Here is a 22,441-nt window from a genome sequence, read left to right as displayed (position 1 = left end):
TCTCAGTAATATACTGAATTCTCACACCATCATATTCCTTCCTGCCTGGGATGTCAATTTTTCCAGTGAATAAGCTGAATCCCCCTTTTATTTTCACCCGTGTCTTCTGAATGCTCTGCATATCGTAGCGCTCGTGACAAGGCCTACGTCACTCACTGTACCAACTCACATAATCACAAAAAGAAGGGAGAATATAGTAGTGCAATAGGATGCTTTAAGAGAGACCATATCACAAACTTTTGTAGTATTTTATAATATTATATTTTAAATATTTTATTATATTATTTCTAATCTCTTACCAAACCAGATTTATAAAATTTATGAGTTATATGTGATGGTGATGATGATGATGATGATGATAAAGACAATCAATTTCTATATTTTAAAAAGACATCGTAATTTGAATGGGAACAGAGCTCATTGTCTTTGTTTAATTCATTCTAGGTGATAGATTCCGCAGTATAATAGATGATGCCTGGTGGTTTGGAACTGTGGAAAGTCAGCAGCCTTTTCAGCCAGAATATCCTGATAGCTCTTTCCAGTGTTACAGTGTTCAGTAAGTCTACTTCATTTGTGCCTCTGACAAATACTAGGTGTTCCATTATATCAACATTTGTCTTTCTTTTTTTTTCGGGGGGGGGGGGGCTGAGGACGAAACCCAGGGCCTTGCGCTTGCTAAGCAAGTGCTCTACCCTGAGCTAAATCCCCAACCCCAACATTTGTCTTTCTAATGCATCATTGGAACCTTTCCTGTGGATTAATTTTAGATATATTCTTCATCAGCAAAGAAATGACTACTATGAACAGTGGGCTTCTGCCCTCTTAACCTTTACATTGGTGAAGCAGGTTTTCTCTATCAGGGGTGCAATACTGTCTATCTGTAAGCAGAGTTGTAGTGTCATAAATATTATGTTGCTTTTCTTCTGAATTTCACCTTCAAGAAATCATGCAAATAATGTTACTATATGAATGGAAATGCTTGGGAATCTGATTGGCATCTTCTTCTTTTGTTGATAGCTGGGACAATAATGAAAGAGAAAAGATGAGCCCCTGGGATATGGAGCCAATTCCAGAAGGAAGTAAATATACCTTTAAAGATGCATTAATAATCCCTAGAAAAGCCAAATTGCAACAGTTTGATGTTGGAAACTTACTCTTTTGGAATTTTTTTATTCTGTACCCAGCTGCTTTTCCAGATGAAGTTGGTGCTGGTATTCCTGTGTCCCAGGAAGAATTAACGGCATTACTGTACAAACCCCAGGAAGGAGAGTGGGGGGCTCATTCCAGAGACGAGGAGTGTGAACGAGTTATTCAGGGCATCAACAACCTTCTTTCCCTGGGTATGGTGATTATGAAAAACGACTGGGACACAAGTGGGGAGCATGAAAGGCCAGCAGAATCTTAAAGTCTGCACAGCTATAGTTCATCACAGTGTGCTTTACGTTTAATTCAACAGGCACAATGATTTAAGTTAATGTTAACATTATTAAATGCTTGGCTATGGTAGTAACTAGTAAACTTTTTCATTGCTCTGGAGACAGGGGGTGGGGGTTGGGAATAATGAAGACAAGCACAAAGTGTCCTTTGCTTTTTTTGAGTCATTTTGGCTCACTAGCTATTTTCTGAGCCTGACTTTAGAGGGGTTTCTTGGTAAGACAGTGGGTGAGTAATATATTTTACCCACATAAATAGTTTTATTTTTTGAACTATATCACCAGAGAAGTTAGGTATTTATTCAGGAAAGACATAGAAATTTGGCAAGTGTCTCACTTCATGTTGTTTCATTTTATCAAATTTGAACCAATACTTCATTATATGCTTCAAAGATGTCATATACAAAGAAAATGTGACATATCTATTATTTGAAGCATTATTGTCTTAAAAATTAGGTATATTGCCCTTCCTTCTTGTTTATATGTGAATATGAGCTAACAGGAAATGTTGGTCTGTTTAGTAACTAGGTTTTAAACATTTTGGTGACTTCTATAGATTTTGCCAGCCCGTTTGCTGTTCCAGTGGATCTCAGTGCCTACCCCTTGTATTGTACTGTAGTTGCTTATCCAACTGACCTCAATACCATCAAACAAAGACTTGAAAATCGCTTTTACAGGTTTGTTTTGTTTTATAGTTTATTAGAGAAATCATAGTTTTGTGGTTCTTGTGCCTTGTAAGATCTGCTTTTTGATGTCTGAGCTAGTCATCCAAAAACCAAACTCCAAAGTTCTTTCTATTGTCACATGTGCAAACTAAAACTCTATATGGAAAAAAAGATAGAGTGGAAAACATACGCAGCACAATTGTATGAAACAAAAACCCCATTAAATTGAGTTTACTAAAGGCAGATCAGGGAGTATATTATTAATGCCTCATGATCAAGATGCTCCAGTGAATATGCTAAATTTTTAAAATCCTCCTATGGGATTCAGTAATACGTAATTCAGTTTAATTGCCAGATATATAAATAGACCAAGTTATTTTGTTCTTTATTTTGGCTTAGGAGAGAAATTATTAGGAGAGGACTTTGGAGGTCAGTTCTTGGTCCTTTGTTAAGTCCTGTTCACTTTACAGTGACTTCAGTATTCCATGAGCTAGTTAGTCTGCCTCTGGGACCTGAGAAATGTGCATATTTTATAAAATAGGTATTGATTTCATTTGATATTTCAAGCAGAGCTAGATGAAAGTGTGTTATTTTCCACAATATAGGTTTTTTTCCTACTTTTTTTTGGTCCCTTTCCCTAAAGTAAATGTGATTTTGATTTACCAATGCACTTTTGTTATTTTTTGTTTCATTTATTTATGTGTGTGAATGTTGGAGAAGAACCACATTCATAGTACTGCACACTCAGAGAGGTCAAAGGACAACTTTCGGGTGTTGCTTCTCTCCTTCTACTATGTGATCCCGAGCATCCAGCTCTGGTCCTCAGGTTATTCATTGAGCCATGCTGATGTTCTAAGCCTGCATAAGTCACATAATATATGTGTCATATATTGACATATATTGAAATACTTTAGATAAACAATGATAAAGTGCCTCATAGTCTAATAATGCATATTCTTAGAATATAATTCAAATATATCAGCCAATACTAACAATTTTTTTATTAACTTGAATATTTCTTATATACATTTAGTGTTATTCCTTTCGGTTTCCGGCAACATCCCCTCCCCCCTCCCTTCCTTATGGGTGTTCCCTCCCCACCCTCCCCATTGCCGCCCTCCCCAACAATCACCTTCTCTGGGGTTCAGTCTTAGCAGGACCAGGGCTTCCCCTTCCACTGGTGCTCTTACTAGGATATTCATTGCTACCTATGAGGTCAGAGTCCAGGGTCAGTCCATATAGTCTTTAGGTAGTGGCTTAGTCCCTGGAAGCTCTGGTTGCTTGGCATTGTTGTACATATGGGGTCTCAAGCCCCTTCAAGCTCTTCCAGTTCTTTCTCTGATTCCTTCAGCGGGGGTCCTATTCTCAGTTCACTGGTTTGCTGCTGGCATTCGCCTCTGTATTTGCTGTATTCTGGCCTAACACTTTTTTTTTACTTCATAGGAGAATATCAGCATTAATGTGGGAGGTACGTTATATTGAGCATAATGCTAGGACTTTCAATGAGCCAGATAGTCCTATAGTTAAAGCAGCCAAGATTGTGACTGATGTCCTCCTTCGCTTTATTGGGTAAGGACTGTCATCTTCTATAGAGACTAATATCCGATTTCTTAAATAGTGGAATGTAGTTTGCCTTACTTACCTTCTTTCTTAGGGATCAAAGCTGTACTGATATTTTGGATACTTACAATAAAATCAAAGCGGAAAATCCCAACAGCAGCGATCTAGAGGAGGTAAGGATTACAGCTTGATTGTGACTGTATTTCTTCCTGTCTTTGAGGCATAGTGTTAGTGTAAATACTGTAATTGGTTATAAATAGTGAAAGTTTTTGAAAGGTGACTAAATATTGGAAACTTTTATATTAAGCTCTTTTGGCCTGGATTCCGATGTTATAAATCAAAAATGTGGTGGTGCTATCTACAAAGTGCGGTGTGAGACAAGGAACCAGTCGTCCCTTGAAACTCAGTGCATTTACATGATCAAAAATCAGTAAGATTTTAAGCCCTTAAAAAAAAAGACAAAGCACCAAGCATTTGATTTCTTTTGGTTATTTTTCTTGGTGAAAACTTATCTGACTAGAAAGTAATCTATATTAATACACCTAAATGTCATTTATATAAATAATGGCAATGTGATATAGGAATTAAATATTAACATATTAAAAATCCAAGCAAAATTATTCATTTTTCCTTGTACTTTTATAACCTTTAGCTTAAATTATTTTAATTTAGGTTTTGATATAATAAGAATTTCTCTACAAACTGTTACTTCTGTTTTGCTTAGAATAAAAAGTTAAGGCAAAATTTTTAACAGCTTGATTTCCCGTGTCCATTGTGTAGTTGTTTTGCCCTTCACTAGTTGGACCTGGGTATCTATTCTGTGTTAATCAAGCCTGTTTCTTATAGATAGGCTTAACTGAATTAGTACAAATGTATATTTCCTGTAGGGAACCAATTCTTGAAATAGCAATGTTTAATTGGGAGTATTTTGTAATTATATCATATGAATGAGTCACATAGAATTCACGTAGAGTAAGTTTTTTATATACTCACACTTATTTAAATACAAAGTTTCACATTTTTCCTCCTCCCCTATTCTAGTTTAGAAAGCAAGCCATTTCAGTCCTTCTCCCAGTGTATTTTCTAACCTGTAAACAGCATATTGGCAACGGTGGGAGGGAACCCTCCCACATTTGTTCTGCTGCCTGATCCAATGAAGAAAAGTTAGCTGTCATCATCTTTGCCAGTTCCTCATGGGTGTGCGTCTACTTTGTAACACTTCAAATGTAACTTAGCATCTCTTGTTTTACCCCCTTTAATTTAGGATACAGAAATGGTTGACTTAGATTCAGATGGTCCTGGCACTTCGTCTGGAAGGAGGTGAGTAAACATGACTCACTGAAAACAATGCATTTCCAGGATTCCTGAGTCAGAGATCCTAAACTCTTACCCCAAATTTCGAGAGCAGCTAGAACTTGGAACTTAGCACTTTGGAAGCAAATACATAGCTTACGTGGGATTTAGATTTATTAAAGCAGTATAGTATACAGCCCAATCACAGGAAAAATACAGGGCAAGTCTGGATAAAACCATAAGTTTCTCCTATGAGAGGTCATACAGCACACTGTTTCCCCAGCAATGAAAAGACAAAACATGCATGTGATTAGTGACTCAGTTACCAAGACTTTTATTAAAGACTGGTTATGTTGGCGCCTTCTGACTAACCTGTACCTTGGTTCCAGATTCCCCAAGGAAAGCAGGCGGCCTACACAGATTATGTTGTTTATACTTATATTATGTTGTTTAAATAAACAGTCTTTACAATTCAAGAAACAGATAAGGCTCCCAAATACAGGCCATAGGCCAACAACATTTTACGTCAAGTTCTGCTTATGTGCGAGGGGAGTGGGGAAACAGTTGCTTATCTGTAGTTTTTTTTTTTAGGTTTTCCTTAATTTTAGAATAGCAGAATCGTTGGCATTAGCTTCGATTTAGTTTTGACCAAGACAGAATGATGACTTAAACTAAGAAACATAAAAGTAGTGGTTATTGTGTTTTATACAAGTGACTGCCATTAGAATGACAGATTGGTTAACTCAGCACTTTGCAGCTTAACTTTGATAACATTAGACTTTTAGGAGAAGATCAAGGAATAGTTAAGGAAAGGTGTAATTATCTTAAATCTCTAGGCCAAATGTCGAGGCAGACGACAGTCTCTCAAGTGCAATCCTGATGCTTGGAAACAGCAATGCAAAGAGCTACTGAGCCTCATTTATGAACGGGAAGACTCAGAGCCCTTTCGACAGCCAGCGGATCCTCATTCACACCCAGTAAGCATACTGCTGTTGACATAATGGCCCACAGGACAATTTCCCATTACTATTCCTTTGTATCTGTTCATGAACAACTTCCCCTATCCTTTTCTATTGTCCTAACTTTTTAAAAATAGTTGTCATGGACTTAGTATGAAAATTATGTAGTTTCTAAAAGGAATTCCAGTCATCTGGATATGGTGGCACATGCCTTTAATCCCAGAGGCCAGTGGGTAACTGGAAGTTCGAGGGTAGTCTGATCTTCACAGAAATCGAGGCCAGCCAGGACTGCCTAGTGAGAACCTGTCTAAAGCAAAACAAAAAACACTTTTCTGTTCCTTCATGCTTTATTTGTTTAGTGTATTCTACTAACTTTTAATGTCACCTCTATACACTATTGATACTTGGTAATAATAATTATATCAAACCTGTTTAATTCATTGTAAGTTTATCATCAGTATGGCTGCTTAGATTAATTCATATACCAATATTGCTTTTCAACAAAGATAATAGTCACAATTAGAGTATAGAGCTACATTTTACTGTTAAGTAAGGGTCTTCTCACTGTATACAAGGCTGGCCTGGGACTTACACCTAAACTGACCTTTTGCTCATGTTCCTCCTGTCTTCTAAAATGCTACGATTAAAAGCATGCACTGCTCAGCCCCATGTCTAGGATTTTTTTGTCCCGTACACATATGTGACAACTCCAAATACTATAGATACTTGGCAATATATATGTGTATGTTTTGGAAAGGAAAATGAATAACAGTGTATTCAATGAGGTTTGATTTGTTCATAGAAAGGTTGAGTTTGATACAAAAAGCTTGGGTTTTTCATAGCAAAATATGATGAATACAGAATTCTTTCAAGTAAAATAGGTTTTTATTTGTGGTTATTTGAGCCTTGAGTCATAGTTTCATTACAAGTCTTGTTCTGTGTCGTGGTGATGTGGAAACAGTCTGTGTTATTTACCCTAATAGGCTCAACAACAAGAAGGAGAATCCTCAGAGTCAGTTCCTGCAGATAGACAAGATCCATCTGTTTCTGAGGTAGGCTTAGATTGTCTTTTTGTGATATTACATTCTAAATTTTTTATAATGCACACAAATTTTGTTCACTTTGCTCAGTCCCCCTTTGCAACTCCACTTAGTTTCTTTTTATACCTTTATTTTGTTTTTGGTCATTTTATTCTTTTATTTTTTGAATCAGTATGTTTTCACAGTTCTATGAAGTCATAGTTGTTCCTTGTAGATATGGATATAAAGCCATACATCAAAGCAGAGGACATGCAGTGTGCTCTATACAGATGATAATTCTCACTGGGGTTTCCTTAAATAGTCATCTGAATATTTTGATATTTTGTCTTATTACTTATGTTCCCACATTATTCCCTATGAAAAACTGTTAGAATATACTTTTGGTGTCTTTAAAACTTATGGAAATCTATTCAAGGAAATTGAATAGATTTTGGAATCTATTTAAAGAAATTGTATATTTTCATACTTTGGAAAACCTTTTCTCTTCATAATAATAATATTTCTCTACTACTTTTGGTACTTCACTTTCTTCCCAGAGAAAGTTGGATGGTTTTACTTTTATCAATTGTAAATAGCATGAGTGACTGAATACCCCAATTCATGTAATCAGGGTAGTAATATATGTCTACTTCAGATAGTATCCTATATGATAGCTCTAGACTTGAAAGATTTAAGTTAAAATGGACTATTTTTCTCCTAATTGAATTCAAACCAAGTTCTGAATTAGTGAGACTGAAGACTTTAGATGAAATAAAAAAACAAAACAAAACAAAACAAAAACAAAAACAACGAAGAAGCCAAATGTAATAGTTCAGAAATATAACCCTAATATTTGGGAGGCTAACATGGGAGAATCATTAAGTTTAAAGACAGCTTCCGCTGCATATAGAGACAAAGACAGAGGCTATGGGGCACAAGCATGGCCAGTTAACTCTGACTTCATGTAATAACAGCGTACGTGAAATGTCATAACTCAGGAGCTTGGAAATATGTAGGTAATTTGTGGAGGGGAGTTGTGGAATTATACCTGAATAATCTCATCATCTGTCTTTAGATAACTTGGCAAGATATCATCAATCACTTCTAGCCAATGACTATGACTTTTCTAATCCCTTAAACTCATTTTCAGAAACATGCAAAGGAATTGGTTTGGGAGTGAGAATAGATTGGTAAAAATAAAGGTAGCATTTGTGTCAGAATAACTTGCATCAGTGGGTAATGTCATTCTCCATGCTATTTTATTTAGAATTGTTTTGCAATTTGAGTATTTAAATGTAACACATTATCATTTGTAGGATTACCAAGATGTTGTAGACACACCTATGGACTTCAGCACTGTGAAAGAAACTTTGGAATCAGGAAATTATGATAGTCCTCTGGAATTTTATAAAGATGTTCGCCAAATATTCAGCAACTCCAAAGCTTATACTTCTAATAAAAAGTCAAGGGTATGAAACTAATATTAAATGGGCAGTTATGTATATCAGGCAGTTTTCCTTCTGCAGATTTTAAGAGTTGTAAACAAATATCTTCTACTATTTGACACAATTACTGAAGTTTGATTCTCTGTATCTTTTCTGAATTCTGGATTTTTTCAAGGCCTATGTAAATATCATTCTGAAATTAAGCAGCTTTTACTTTCTCATCTAACCCTTCGTGAACCTTTAATGAGAATTACATTTTCAGAGAAAAGACAAAGAAAGAAGGTTAATGATTTAGATACTCAATTCCCCTGTAATGAATTAATAAAAGGAAACGTAGTTGACAATATTAATTTATATGAAATCTTTTAATTGCCTCTCAATGCAGATAGTCCTGTTACTATCACAACTAGTGAACCCTGTTGGGAAGGTTCATCTCTTCCATACTTAACGTAAAATATTTCCCTATGTATTATCAAAGCTGAAAATATTCTGAGAACAAGAAATAGTTATAGTAATATTTTCTTTTGGATTCACTAGTACCCAACTAACTGTCCAACTAGTTATGTGGTATGCATATATTTACCTGCTTCAACTTTTTATATATGGTAAATTTTCATTAATTCTGTAGGCACAATTTTTGGTTTTCTTCCTTTCATTGTAGTATTTATTTGCTTTTTCTCCTTTCATCATAACTTTTAGAGTAATGCAGTCTCTGTAGAAAGTTTAAAAAATATTAGAAAAATAGAAAATATTTTTTAAAATCTCAAACTTTATTACATTCTTATATATAGTTACTATTTAATGTGCTTACTTTAGGACTATACTAATATTTAACATTTATATACTTTTATAACATTGGGTTTCACATTTCAAGTCTTATTGCTTGTGTATTATGACAAATTTTACTAATTATTTGGGAATTTCATATACTATATTTTAAACATACTTAGTACCCTGTCAAACCCCCCACCCAACTTTGAGATACTCTTTTTTTTAAATTCATTCCTCGTTAGGTGAGTGTGTACCGCCCAGATAGTCTTTTGATTGGGGCCTGTTCTGTTATGTAGTCAGCTCACCAGGGTTTATATCACTTAAAACAAAACCAAACAAAAGGCCCTGACTTTCTTGCTCTTCCAAGCCTTTAAAGGCTCTGGCTCCTCAGCCACTCGTAGGATTGCACATCAACCTTCCTGTCCTCTATGCTGGGATTTTATCTCTCTGGAACTTGTGTAGGTCTTATGCATGCTCTTAAATTCTCTGGGTCCCTATGAGCAACTGTCTTGCTATGTCTACAAAACGGTATTTCTTTGAAGTCATCCACCACCTCTGACTCTTAAAATCTTTCTCCCCTCTCTTCCTTGGAGATTCCTGAACCTTGAAAAGTCTGTGGCTGAGCACTTTTATTCCTTTTTTTCCCTGCACATTCATCAATTGGGGGTCTCAACATTAAGTATGCTATTTACTTGAAGCAAAAAATTTCTCTGATGAGGGTTGGTAGATGCTCTGGTCTGTATTATTGTTTAAAATAAGACATTTGATATTTTCCAATAGCTGATCATTTCATAATTTATTAGGGGTTTTGTTCCATTTTTCCTTACTAGTATCCTATTGCTAGAAAATTAGATTTTTAAAGAAATAATTTTTGGACTGTATACAAATAATGACTGCTGGTAATGTTAATATCCTTGAGCATGTTTTTATGAGTGTACAGTCCCTTGACGGTTTCTTACAACAGATGACCAGTAGTAAAATTAGTAGCAAAAGGATAGCTATATCTTTAAAGCTTTATGGTACATATTATAAATTATCTTACAGAATATTGTTTCAGTAAAACTTTCCTGTTCTATGAAGATTTGTTCATGGCTTTCACAGAACTAAATATCTTTTAAAGCTTTTATTATTTTTTTTTTAATGAAAATGACATCTTAATTCCTCATGTCTTTTTCAAGTAGATAGATGATGTTCATGTTGGTCCAGATAGGCTCATACTTTTCTTAAAACTAAAATAATGGCTAAAGCAAGGCTGTACTTTGCACCTTTCCAGATCTATAGCATGACACTGAGGTTGTCTGCCTTATTTGAAAATCACATTAAAAATATCATCTCCGAATATAAGTCTGCTATCCAGAGTCAGAAGAGGAGAAGACCACGGTACAGAAAGCGTCTGAGAAGCAGCAGCAGCTCCTTATCTAGCAGCAGAGCTCCCAGGTAGAGCATATGGGGGTAGCATTTGCTGCTTTAAAGCATTTTGTGCCTGTCACCTCCTTTGTGAAAGCTCATGAATAAGTACTGGAAGTCTCCTCAAGAAAATGGAGTTTGTGACCCAAGCTATTGTCATGTAGATTTTCCTATGCCTTTAACTGTTTATTTTTTTCATCTTTTCAATTATTGAAGTTTAACTTTGTCAAATCACCAATTTTAGACATTTTGCTTGATTTTAGGTAGTTTCATTTTTGGTTGCCTTAAGAATTTTGTGTCATATTATTTATTATACTGAATTAATAACAGAAAGATGGTCATTTTTTTTGCAGTCCAAAAGGGAAACAGAAGCAAATGAAGTTACAGCCTAAAAATGACCAGAATACCTCAGTGGCTTATGCCAGGACTAGCTCTCCCTTTTCTTCTCCTGGTAAATATATCTTTGTTTTTTGTCTTCTATAGTTTGATGATTATTCAAGGATATAGAAGTGGTAGTACCATAGAGAGTGCAATTTAGATTAAAAGTGCATTTTAAATCATTATTTGACGTGCTACTTACGTGGCCTTCCAGTAAGACATTAAGTCAGGTGATTTGGTTTCTTTGTTTGACTAGGTGATTTGAAAAATCACTTCTAAGACATATATTTTGTGTTTATGAGTGTTTTGCCTACTTGTATTTTGTATACCATGTGTGTGCATGGTAACCTCAGAGCCCAGAAGCAGGTGTCAAGTGCCCTAGAACTGGAGTTACAGATAGTTGAAAGATGCCATGTGGGTTCTGGGAATCCAAGTTGGAATCTCTAGAAAAGCTTAAATGCTGAGCCATCTCTAACCCCTGACTAGATGAATTTAGATATCCCTTTGAAAGTCTGCAACTGTACTTATAAGAACTCAAAAAAGATTGTACAATACTGTTGTCAACATAAGACTTCGAGATTAAACATGTGATAGAAGTGTTTCCTTGTTCTGTTTTAGACAGTTTGTGTTTGAAAGTTTAGTGATGATAAACTATTCTCTTGTCTTCATTTCTACTTTGGGGTGGGTTTTAAAGTCTTCCTAAATAGCCAAGGTAGATCTTAAACTCACTGCCCTCCTATCCGAGTTTCCAAAGCTTGGGAGTATAGGCGACCTACCAGTTATAAAACAATTTTGAATTTGATAATGCAGCAGCCTGTACTAATTTTCCTGAAGAACAAATGAAATTTTGTTAATGTTACAATCTCTTAAAATGTAAGTTTCAGATGCTGCTGAAGGTGTTTCACTGTATCTACTTGATGATGAAGGGGATGGGCCTTTTTCTCCATCAAGTTGCAGTGGATATAGTAGAAGTGGAAATAGCCATGACCCAGGGAAAGCCAAATCATTTCGTAATAGAGTTTTACCAGCTAAACAAGGTAGGAAATTGATTATGAGAGCGGTAACATATTCTCTATTTTCTTATGATGGATATTGAGTCATAAGCTGGTATGTTAGAGTAATACAATTAGTGCGTCCTAGCACTTGGTAAGAATTGCAGCATGGTTGGATTTAAGTCAAAGGGAGTTTTAGGACTACAATTAGGAACAGATGTCTAATAACTACTTTAAAAGAAAATATAAGATAGAATGCATAAGAGAAAAAAACTAAATGAAGAATCTGTCTCCCAAGTGCATAAGAACCAGATTTCAACACATTTAGGATTTTTCATATATTAAACCAAGTCAATAAAAATTGAAAAGGACTCAAAAGTCATATTTTTAAAGGTCTTATTCTTGAAAGCTCTTCCAGTAACGTTTTATTTGAAGAAAAAAATACGGTGCTTGCAAAAATAATTGACTTAATCCATGATCGTATGAAGTTTACTAGTATTCAGAGGCTATTTTACAGAATCCTGTCTACGCCCTGAGCATGCTCAAAGGAAGTTCTCTTTCCAACTATTTGAAGTTTATAAAAATATTAATTCGCTTTTAAAAGTATGTCACTAGATTTTAATTTCATATATATAAACCATATATATATAAATGGACATTAATTTTCATATGCAATGTTTTATAACCACCAAATAACTTAATAGACTTTATACATATATTACTGGTTATATGAAAAATATTAAAACATGTTATAGTTGATCTGACCTAAAAGACTGACAAGCAATTGAAACATACTACTTTAAAATGTGCTTTTATGTTTCCCATTTTGTAATTTTGTTTTTTTTTTTATTCTATTGCATTGTACATACTTATGCCACCAATACTTTATAGGAAAATCTTATAGACAGAGTAGCCTATATTTCCTGCCTCTTTTATACAGGATCCTTTTGTCCTTTATACCCTACCTGTTGCTCCAGCCATTCTCCAAAAAGTTCTTCTGCCCAGATCACCAGTAATAGAAACTGCCAAACCAGTGTCCTTTTCTTAGTACTTAAGACCCTGGACACTGTTTTCCTATGTCCTCTATAAGCTATTTCCTGACTTGGAGCCTCTACTGATATCCATATAGAGTTCTTTTGCTTTGCTTTGCTTGCTCTGAGTTTTATTTTCAGAGTTTTCTACTGTTTAGCTCACTGGACGTTTTTGGAAATAAAGAAGTCTAATGATAATCTGTTGACTAACCCAGTCATCATATTTTTATAAGGCAGAATCTTACTTTGTAGATCTTAGTCTAGAATTCACTCTGTAGACCAGGTTAGCCACAAACGCAGAGACCTGACTGCCTCTGCCTCCTGAGTACTGGCGTTAAAACTGTATGCTACCATTCCCAGCTTAAACCATTCTTCCTGATGTATCAACGCAAGCAACTTTTTGTTCCACCAGCATTTCTAGAGCTTCTTAAAAGTACATGTCATCCATGGTCATTGTCTTTGTGTCTCAAACTCATCATTTTCATTCAACTTCATTCTCTTATTTTTAAAGGTATGATGTCACTGCATAGTCTAAGCTCACCTCAGATTTCTTTAATCTTCCTGACTTAACATCCAGAATGCTGAAGTTGGAGGCAGTCTAGCACGTTGTAAATTAGCACTCAGGAATTTTTAACCCTCCGTTTAGCTCTCACATATACAGAGTTGTAAAGTCTTGTTAATTCTATAATTCTTTTAAAATATTTATTTGTGATTATGCGCATATGTCTATGTCTATCTGTGAGTTTGTACATGTTAATGAAGTGCCTATGAAGTCCATAAGACAGCATCGGATTCCCTGGGACTGGACATATAGGACTGAGCTCTGCAAGAACAGCAGGCCCTCTTGACAATCTGTGTAGTCCCTCTAAGACTGCTGAAATCTCTTATCTCCTGCTGTTCCGTGATAGTGCTTAGTCCGTAGCTAAGTGTATTAGTCACTTCTGACAGCCATACTAAGATGCCTGAGTGGGCAGCTTAAACAAGACTTCATTTCCCAACAGTTCTGGAGTCCCCAAGTTCAGGGAATTAAAGCACAGAGATTACTATCGAAAAAAAACTTTATTTTCCTCAAGCATATAGAATACCACATTTAAGTTGTGTCCCTTATATTTCTCTGTCTTTGGCCCCACGGCTCTGGGGTGATACAGTGCCTTTCTTTCTCTTTCTATCTTTCTATCTATTTATCTATATTGTGTGTCTAGGATAGAGAGATAGAAATTTAGAAACTTTCATTTTTTCTCTAATATTATAGACCTCAGTTGATCTTCAATACTTTATACAAGGCTTCAGTTTCCACATGCACTTTGGGAGTTAGGCTCTTAACTTAAGAATTTCAAATAATTCAGTCCAAACAAACCCCGTTAGTAAATTAATGTTGTGACTGTAATCACCAGTCTTTTCTCCTGTTTTACTCTCCTGTTTCATTCCTGTCTCAGTGGCTATTTCTTCCCTATTACCACTGGTGCTTTTTCTTTATTTGTAAATGTTAAGATAATATAGCTTGCTTTCCTTACCCATTTTATTTCCCTTTATTTCCTCTCCCTGGACTGAAAAATTCACAGCATTCTCTCTCTAGCTCCACAGTCTTCTGAGATCCAGCTTATATACCTACATAATGTTTTCATTTGTTTTGGCGATATGCTTACATATGTACACATGCAAGTGTATATCTGCAGCTGAACTCGGTCTCATGCATGCTAAGCATATTGCCACTGAGCTGCCCTTTTAAATGCTGATTATTCCTTTCATGTCTTTCTTTTCAGATTTCTACTGGCACCTAAAACTAGAAAATCATGATTTTTTTTTCCTCAGCGCACTGCCCAAACTTGTTGAATCTTCAGTGTTTCTCTCAATGTAGCAAATACTTCTACCCATTACCCAGTTTCTTAGTCTATAAAATCTAGGACATATACTATGTTTTGTTCTTAGTGTTTGATGTCAACCATTCTCAACAGATCCCATTGGTTCCACCTTAGAAATAAAAAAAATCTATTCTGGTTGGCCTTCTAGGGTGAAATGTTCGAATAGATTATAGATATCACGGCTCGGCACCTCATCGTGCCTTACCTAGACTACTAACTTCACAGTTCTTTTAGCTGATCTCCACTTCTATTTAACTACTTCCTACAATCTGTTCTCTGTATAACGGCAGGAACATTTTTTAAAATGTAAATCAGGTGTTGTCTTTCTCTAGTCACTTCATTAATTGCTTCTTTAAATGTTTCATCCTGTCTAAATAGCACCCTGTAGACACAGCCCTCATTAACACTCATCTCTAACTTAAAGTTGCATTTGTGTCGTCACTTTGTCCTCAGTAGTGTGAATTATGATAGCAGGTACTTTTCTCATTCAGCATCATGTTGCAACCTCCTTCTACTACCTTCTAATAACTAGTAAGTTACTGCAAAGTATTTGTTCAGTGAATGAATGAATGAAACCTGTAATTTATGTTTCTTTGTAATTCTTAAGTTTAATGCTAAAATGTCTGCCCAGATATCCCCAACAATCCTTCCGTATCTTTTTTGTTTGTGTAACTCCAAAAGAAGCAGTGGAACAAGAATCAAACTTTAATATTTTTCATTTTAAATAGACCTAAGTGTCTTTTCTAATATCTTCACTCAGTCCAATGATTTTGACTTTTAATCTCAACGACTATCTTGCAATGTCAAGACCTAATTTTGAAAAATCATGTTTTGCTCTAGATCACTCCCTTGATGGTCCTCTTACAAATGTTGATGGCAGAGAGCCCCGGACAGGAGCCAAAAGAAAACTACTCAGTGCTTCAGAAGAGGATGAAAGCATGGGAGGAGAAGAAAAAGAAATGAAAGAAACAAAAGAAAAAGCACATTTATCCTCCTCCGAGAGTGGAGAGTTAGGATCCAGTTTAAGTTCAGAAAGTACCTCTGGCTCTGACTCTGACTCTGAATCCACTTCCAGGACAGATCAAGATTACGTAGACGGAGACCATGACTATAGCAAATTCATACAAACCAGACCTAAAAGAAAACTGAGAAAACAGCATGCCACTGGAAAAAGAAACTGGAAGACGAGAGGCACAGGAGGAAGAGGCAGATGGGGAAGATGGGGTAGATGGAGTAGAGGAGGCAGAGGAAGAGGTGGCAGGGGACGAGGGGGTCGAGGACGAGGTGGAGGTGGAGGGAGAGGGCGAGGACGAGGGAGAGGAGGAAGAGGTGCCTCTAGAGGAGCCAGCCGAACCAAACGAGCACGAGTTGCAGATGATGAATTTGATACGATGTTTGCAGGACGTTTCAGTAGACTCCCACGGATTAAAACAAGAAACCAAGGCAGGAGAACTGTTTTATATAATGATGATTCAGATAATGACAACTTTGTGTCCACTGAGGATCCTCTGAATCTTGGTACATCCAGATCAGGCAGAGTACGTAAAATGACAGAAAAAGCCAGGGTTAGCCATCTCATGGGATGGAATTATTAACAGTTAGAGATTTTAAAATAATTTTTGAAAATAAAATCAATGGCCTTCTACTGCAGGGAATTTATCAGAAAATCTACAAAGCAAGTTGTGTGGGGACTTCTGCTTCCTTTCACATTGGTGCTTTTCCATTATGCCAGTATACATTTGTTTCAAGACTTTTAATCTCCACACTTCATTTGTTCAAACAAGCCTTACTCATTAGGCCTTAAATTAAAACAAATTCTGCACATATATGTGTGTGTGCACATACACATCTTGTGGACATGCGCTCACTTTCACACACACATATACATATACACACACATACACATACATACACACAGACACACTACAGATTTACTACATTAAAGGAGCATTCTGTTTAAGAGTAGCATGACATTTTATCTCAATAAAATATCCTCTTTGCTTTTGTATCACAGAAGTATAGCACCTTCTTACAGAGTTTTATATAGTTTGTTTTTGCCATTTTGATTCCTATACCCAGTAATAATAACTTTTGCACAATACACCAATCCTAAAGGCAGCTATTAAATGTTTACAGTTTCTATATTGTAAGAACGATCTGGATTATTTTACTCTTCCCAGGCCAAACTTTCACGAACTGTACTGAACTGAAGTATATATTTATACTGCAGTTTTGGGTGGGGGGTGGGGTATCTTGATATACTTTTCATTGATTTGTTAATTCGTTTAAGGTGAGAAAGGGTTGGTGCCTTGTAAATATGTAGCAAATCATTGTGGTGTGTCCTGATGTGTGCATTAACTTTATTAAAAGAGAATACTTGAGGTATCAATCTAGACAAGGTGCCAAATGCAAAAGTTTCTTGCATCCATTTTTCTTTTCCTGTTATATTTTATTGCATTAATAGAACTTGTGTAGCTTAAACGTAACTTAAACATTTGAAAAAAAATTCCTCATCCACAAAGAATAACTTCTTTGAACAGTAGCTCAGCTACCTCTACTAACTACAACTACTGGAAATGCTAAGGAAAATAGATGCTGTTACTCATTACTAAGGAGAAATAGAACAAGCTTCGTAGGGATGAATACTCCTAAGCTATAAGCTGAGGTTTTTCAATAATCATATTGGCTCTCAAATTAATAGTTGTGATTAACGAGGTTTCCTAAGTGTTATATGCTCTAGGCTTTTATACAACGTATTTGTGTAAGTAGACTTGCTCTACTGCATATATATATATATATATATATATATCTCTGCTGCCACTTCCTATTTAACAGCCGTGAGTTACTGGTTTTCATTTGAATCTTAACTAGTATCAAAGCACCTAACTTTAGCTGGAATATTTTGGCTAGCTAATACTTGGAAGCAACTTTAATAGGTTCTTCTGTTCTCATTCCAAAGGGTTCTTCTGTTCTAGACTTCCAGAAAAGAGCCTCATTGCACTGCAAACAGATATTTTGAATCGTTATTTTATAGTTGAAAAAGAAACTTTAAAATCATGTATGGTCTTGTTTACAGCAATAGAGTGTGCACGTGGTTCCACAAGCGAGCTTCAGTTCCAAGATCAATTTTATTCCTCAGATTTGAGATAGCAGATGTGCTACTTTGTTACATAAATTCTTGAAGTAGGCAGGGGGATAATAATTGATCTCTGCTTTTGTAGCAGCAGCTTTGTTACACTTAGATCAGACTTGTGTGATAAAACCTTTTCTTAATGTATGCCTGGTAGTCCAGGATATTTCTAAAGCTGACGTGTTTGTCTCATGCTTTTTAATCATTTCATGCATCTGAAAATCTGTTAAGTGCAGAGGAAGGAGTACACACATAACTTTGCTTTTCGGTGGGGTTGGGGGTTTTATTCTTGAACTAATACCCTTAAGCAATTTTCACTTGCAGTAGAAATGATGTTCAGGCTTTAAGAAAATATAATGAACTGTTAATGGCACTAATGTCTGTTGCTAGAGAGCAGACCAAGCTGATATTTTTGTTGTTTTTCTTCACTATACCAAAACTATTTCTGGTTATAAACTCAACTGCCATTTTAGCCATAGTATAAATTCAAAATGTTCCCATTTGAGAGTCTACATTTGATTTTTTTTTCTTTTTACGAAAATATACTATTTCAGTTATCCATCTCGTGGGCTTTTAGACTAAATTGTGCCTGTGTTTTCCTGGAGTCAGTAACATTTTGTCCTACAACAATCAACATACTATAGTTGCTTAAATTCCTGGATATACCCAAATGTGTATCATGTGTACCATTTTAGTGTGAAATTTTTGTTGACATTCTTCCATGAAGAGCTGACCTCTTGAAATATAGAAGAATTGTCATTTGTGTGATATTAGCAGTCTGGAGCTTTATTTATAATTTATTTTGAAAAATAAAAATGCCACGTTTATTCCCCAAATGTCAAGATTTTCTAGGCTTACATAATTAGAATAATAAGGCTAAAGACATTTTTAAGCATATTTTATATGTAGTGAAATACTGTGAAATACTAGTGAACAGCATTTTGCTGTGATGTTGATTTCAGTAATTAGAATTTAAAGAGTTAGTCACCAGGGTATGTTAGGTGAGCATAGTTATCATTTATTATAAATCAAACAGATACTTTTCTGTTTGCATGCAAATTATTTTCATAAGTGTGAAAATAAAAGTCTGGGAAATAATATTTTTACTTTTTTAATCTGGACTTACCCTTTCCCCAATTTATATTTTAGGTTTTTTAAATACCACTTCCTACAAATGTGTCATGATTTGTATCATATTGAATACTTTATCATTTCAGTTTTCTAGAGATCTTTTAAACCTAACTAAGATCTCGGTTCAGCCATAGCAAAGAAAGTAGGGAATGAGTTAAGAATTCTGCAAATGATGACCAGTGTTCTATTTAGGCCCATGAGAGCACTCACATGTATACATTTAATCCTATGCTATATCTGAATAGTCAGTAAGCTGGCATAATTCTCATGAATGCTAATGTTCAGAGTCCAAGCTTTATGACCTTAGCATGTGTATATGTTTATAAAATTGAATCATGTGTTTCTTCTCTGGCTTGCTGTATGTATCTCATCTAGCAATAGGATGCTCTCCAAAACATGCAAAAACCCACTAGCCTAATGACTAAATTTGGTTTTGTAAAATCTTTGTGTACTTATATGTATGTAGCGTTTCTCCAGTTTGACATATCTTCTCCCAGACTTTAAAAAGAGAGACTATTTTCTATGGAGGACACTGTCTACCAATTATTTGCCTCTTTAGAGCTCAGTCTGTGCATTTATTAACGCTTAAATCATCCGTGTCATTATGTCTTCTAGATGACAATTCTGGTTTTGTCATGTAATTGTGTCCCTCTTTTCTTTTAATTTAATTTGGTCTTTCATTTGTTTGTATTTTCTCTTTCCCTCCCCAGAAATCAGGTTTATTCTAGAAATTGTGTCTATGGTGCTTTGTTTCACCCAGAGGCAAAGGAATTGAGTAAAATTACTAAGTTTCCTAACACATTTTAGTTCTCCTAAACCAAATTGGCTTTCAGGATATTGTAAATTAGAGTGTATTATCTATTGGTTTGGTTTTAATCATGTAGATTGTCATCAGACAATACAGTGATTAAAAGAGAAAGATGTGAATGCCACTTCTAACTTTTTAATAAAACTTTTTGGAGCATTTTTCAAAATGTGTAAGTTTGTGGTAATGATACACACCTTAGTATTTATGGAATCATATAATCATAGTACATTTGCCAACTGGTACTTCTTTAAAGCTGCATTCCCATGCCCTTAAAAAAGGAGTCTTAAAACATGTGATTTTCACACATTTTGATGTTCAGCCTTTTAGGCAATTACAATAACATTTGGAAATCTGAAATTAATAGTTCAGGGGAAAGGAATAGGGCTTGATATTTAAAGTCCTTTATTTTAAATGCTAACCACATTCACCAACATCTTGGTGGCATGCAAGGCTTTATGAATGTTACTGAAAATATTCTAAGATCACTTTTAAGGCTTGCTTTTGAAATTCATGGTGAAATATTTGCATGCTTTTTTTCCTTTACATCTCATAACACCCAAGTGTTAATTTGCCCCATTTACAAAGTTTGGGTTAAAATCCAATTAAGTGAAATGTTTTTATGGTGCTGTATTTTATGGAACACAGAGAGCACTCAGGTTTCTTGATATTTATTCCTTACTGTGGTCTTAGAATTCTTGAGTATTTCTTTGGTTGTCTTTCCTCTTGGGCTTGCTCTTATATCTACTTCTCTTTCACAATGAAGACTGCACTTAACCTAGCATACTTCAATCAGACTGGAAATTTCACATTCATTTCTGAGAGAAAATATAGAAAGACCCTAGAGTTTAGAGTTAAGGTATGTTTATTTATATGTATGCCCATTTCCTATTCTTATACCTATCTTAATTAAGTCTAGACTATGGGACTTGACAGTATTATTTTCTAAAAAAATTAAAATTATTGATACATATTGAGATGCCATTCATAATTTACTTTTTACAATCCCATATTGACTTATCTAGAAGCCCAATTGGAAAACGTGTGTTTGCATATGTCACCAAATATACATTAGGCAGTACGACAAATGTTAATTTGTTAAACAATACAGTCGTGATGGCAATCAGTAATTTATTTCTCTGTTCTGTAACTTATCCTCCATGTTTTTTTGTAATTCTTTACACAGTATTAACAAAACTGTACTTTATGTTTGTTCTTAGTGTCCATAAATTTTAAAATGGAAAAAACATGCAGTTAAGAGTTGATGTGCTGTTGTGTATGGGCAGACTGTCCATTAAACTAAAATTCAGTTGGGGAAGAAAAGTAAACAAAACTGGCTTGGTTTATAAAAGATGTTTTGTTTGGCAGTTGTTGGTCATTATAAGCAATTACTTTCAAAGACAAGAAATACTGGACTAAATTTGTTGCCATTCTTTATGGGATGTTTACAATAAAATTCCAAGTTGTTTGGAATCAGTTGCACTCTCGCTGCTTTATGCCTTAATTCATACTAGAGATAAATGAACAAGATGAAAGAATTTTAAGAACTACGAAGTTAACCTTTCTAACTATCCAGTTTTAGAGATTGTATCATGTAATCCGTCAGTCTTCTTGTCATAAGGTATTTTATTATTATCATTTTTTACTTCTTAGAAACTGAGTTGCTTCCTATGAAAGAAAAGATGTGTCCTATTCTTGCTGGTATTCTTTGGATCACCTTTAGGTAATCAATGTGATGGAAATACTTTAAAATTTGGGCTCCTTGGTGCCTTAAATAGCAGCCCCAAGCACCCATGAGCTCTTTATTCTGTGTGCTTCTTGAGGTAACTAGATTTCTAATATACTTACTGTTAGATTTTAACAGCTGAGCTATGGATACCCAGTGTCTTTTATTTGAGGTTAAATTGCCTGTTGACTATGAATTTATTATAAATGGTGCTTTAACTTGATGTAAATCTAGGAGGGAGAAAATGAAGTGAGCTGGGGTCTGAATGTTTTACCAGGAACACTCACCCTTGGCCTTAAATCTATCCCCACGAGTTTTCTCCCAGTGTCAAGAATTCTACTGAGTTCAAGATAAATAAGCTTCCAAAAGACTGGTTTACAGCTTTTATATGCAGCTTGTCTGTTTTGTGTTGTTAGAATTGAGAAGACTCTTAGAATAGTTCACCTCTCTTCTGACATTGGATCAATTGACTGACAGCCCAATTTTCACAATACCCAGATTGAGGTCAGGGTTTATTTGTGTTATTTTTGTTTAGCTGTTTGACTGCTTTAAAATAACCCTCTTTTACTATGTGAATATGTTACATTAAAAATTCTTTGTTAGAAAACTTCTGTACTTTCTTTACCCGCAAGATTTCTTCAATAGAAAAATTAAAGAATTTTTATGACAAAACTTTATTGAAGTATTCAGAAGATTGTTTGCCTCATTGAGAAGATTAAGGGGAAGAGTGCCCTTTGCTTTCTCTATATATTATTTACCACATATTCCTTAAAGCTACTTTCCAAAAATGAACAAAAATAAATTGAAACTAATATGTTGAGCTTGTGAGTTAAT

General features: G+C 35.1%; 1 protein-coding gene across 1 annotated transcript in view; it reads left to right on the top strand.

Annotated features, from left to right (window-relative positions):
* The window catches only part of Brwd3 (bromodomain and WD repeat domain containing 3), a 92,377-nt gene extending 71,023 nt beyond the window's left edge, over positions 1-21,354 (top strand). The window contains 14 exon segments of the mRNA XM_032889330.1: positions 445-556; positions 1,018-1,079; positions 1,185-1,340; positions 1,990-2,110; positions 3,542-3,667; positions 3,753-3,831; positions 4,923-4,982; positions 5,788-5,928; positions 6,894-6,962; positions 8,246-8,398; positions 10,419-10,582; positions 10,906-11,003; positions 11,809-11,967; positions 15,656-21,354. Of these exon segments, the coding sequence (XP_032745221.1) occupies positions 445-556; positions 1,018-1,079; positions 1,185-1,340; positions 1,990-2,110; positions 3,542-3,667; positions 3,753-3,831; positions 4,923-4,982; positions 5,788-5,928; positions 6,894-6,962; positions 8,246-8,398; positions 10,419-10,582; positions 10,906-11,003; positions 11,809-11,967; positions 15,656-16,410 (2,255 nt within the window). The 3' untranslated portion in view covers positions 16,411-21,354.
* Positions 21,355-22,441: the final 1,087 nt, after the last annotated feature.

The sequence above is a fragment of the Rattus rattus genome, chromosome X, assembly GCF_011064425.1.
Source record: "Rattus rattus isolate New Zealand chromosome X, Rrattus_CSIRO_v1, whole genome shotgun sequence".
Lineage (NCBI taxonomy): Eukaryota > Metazoa > Chordata > Mammalia > Rodentia > Muridae > Rattus > Rattus rattus.
This window is presented reverse-complemented; position numbering and strand designations above follow the sequence as displayed.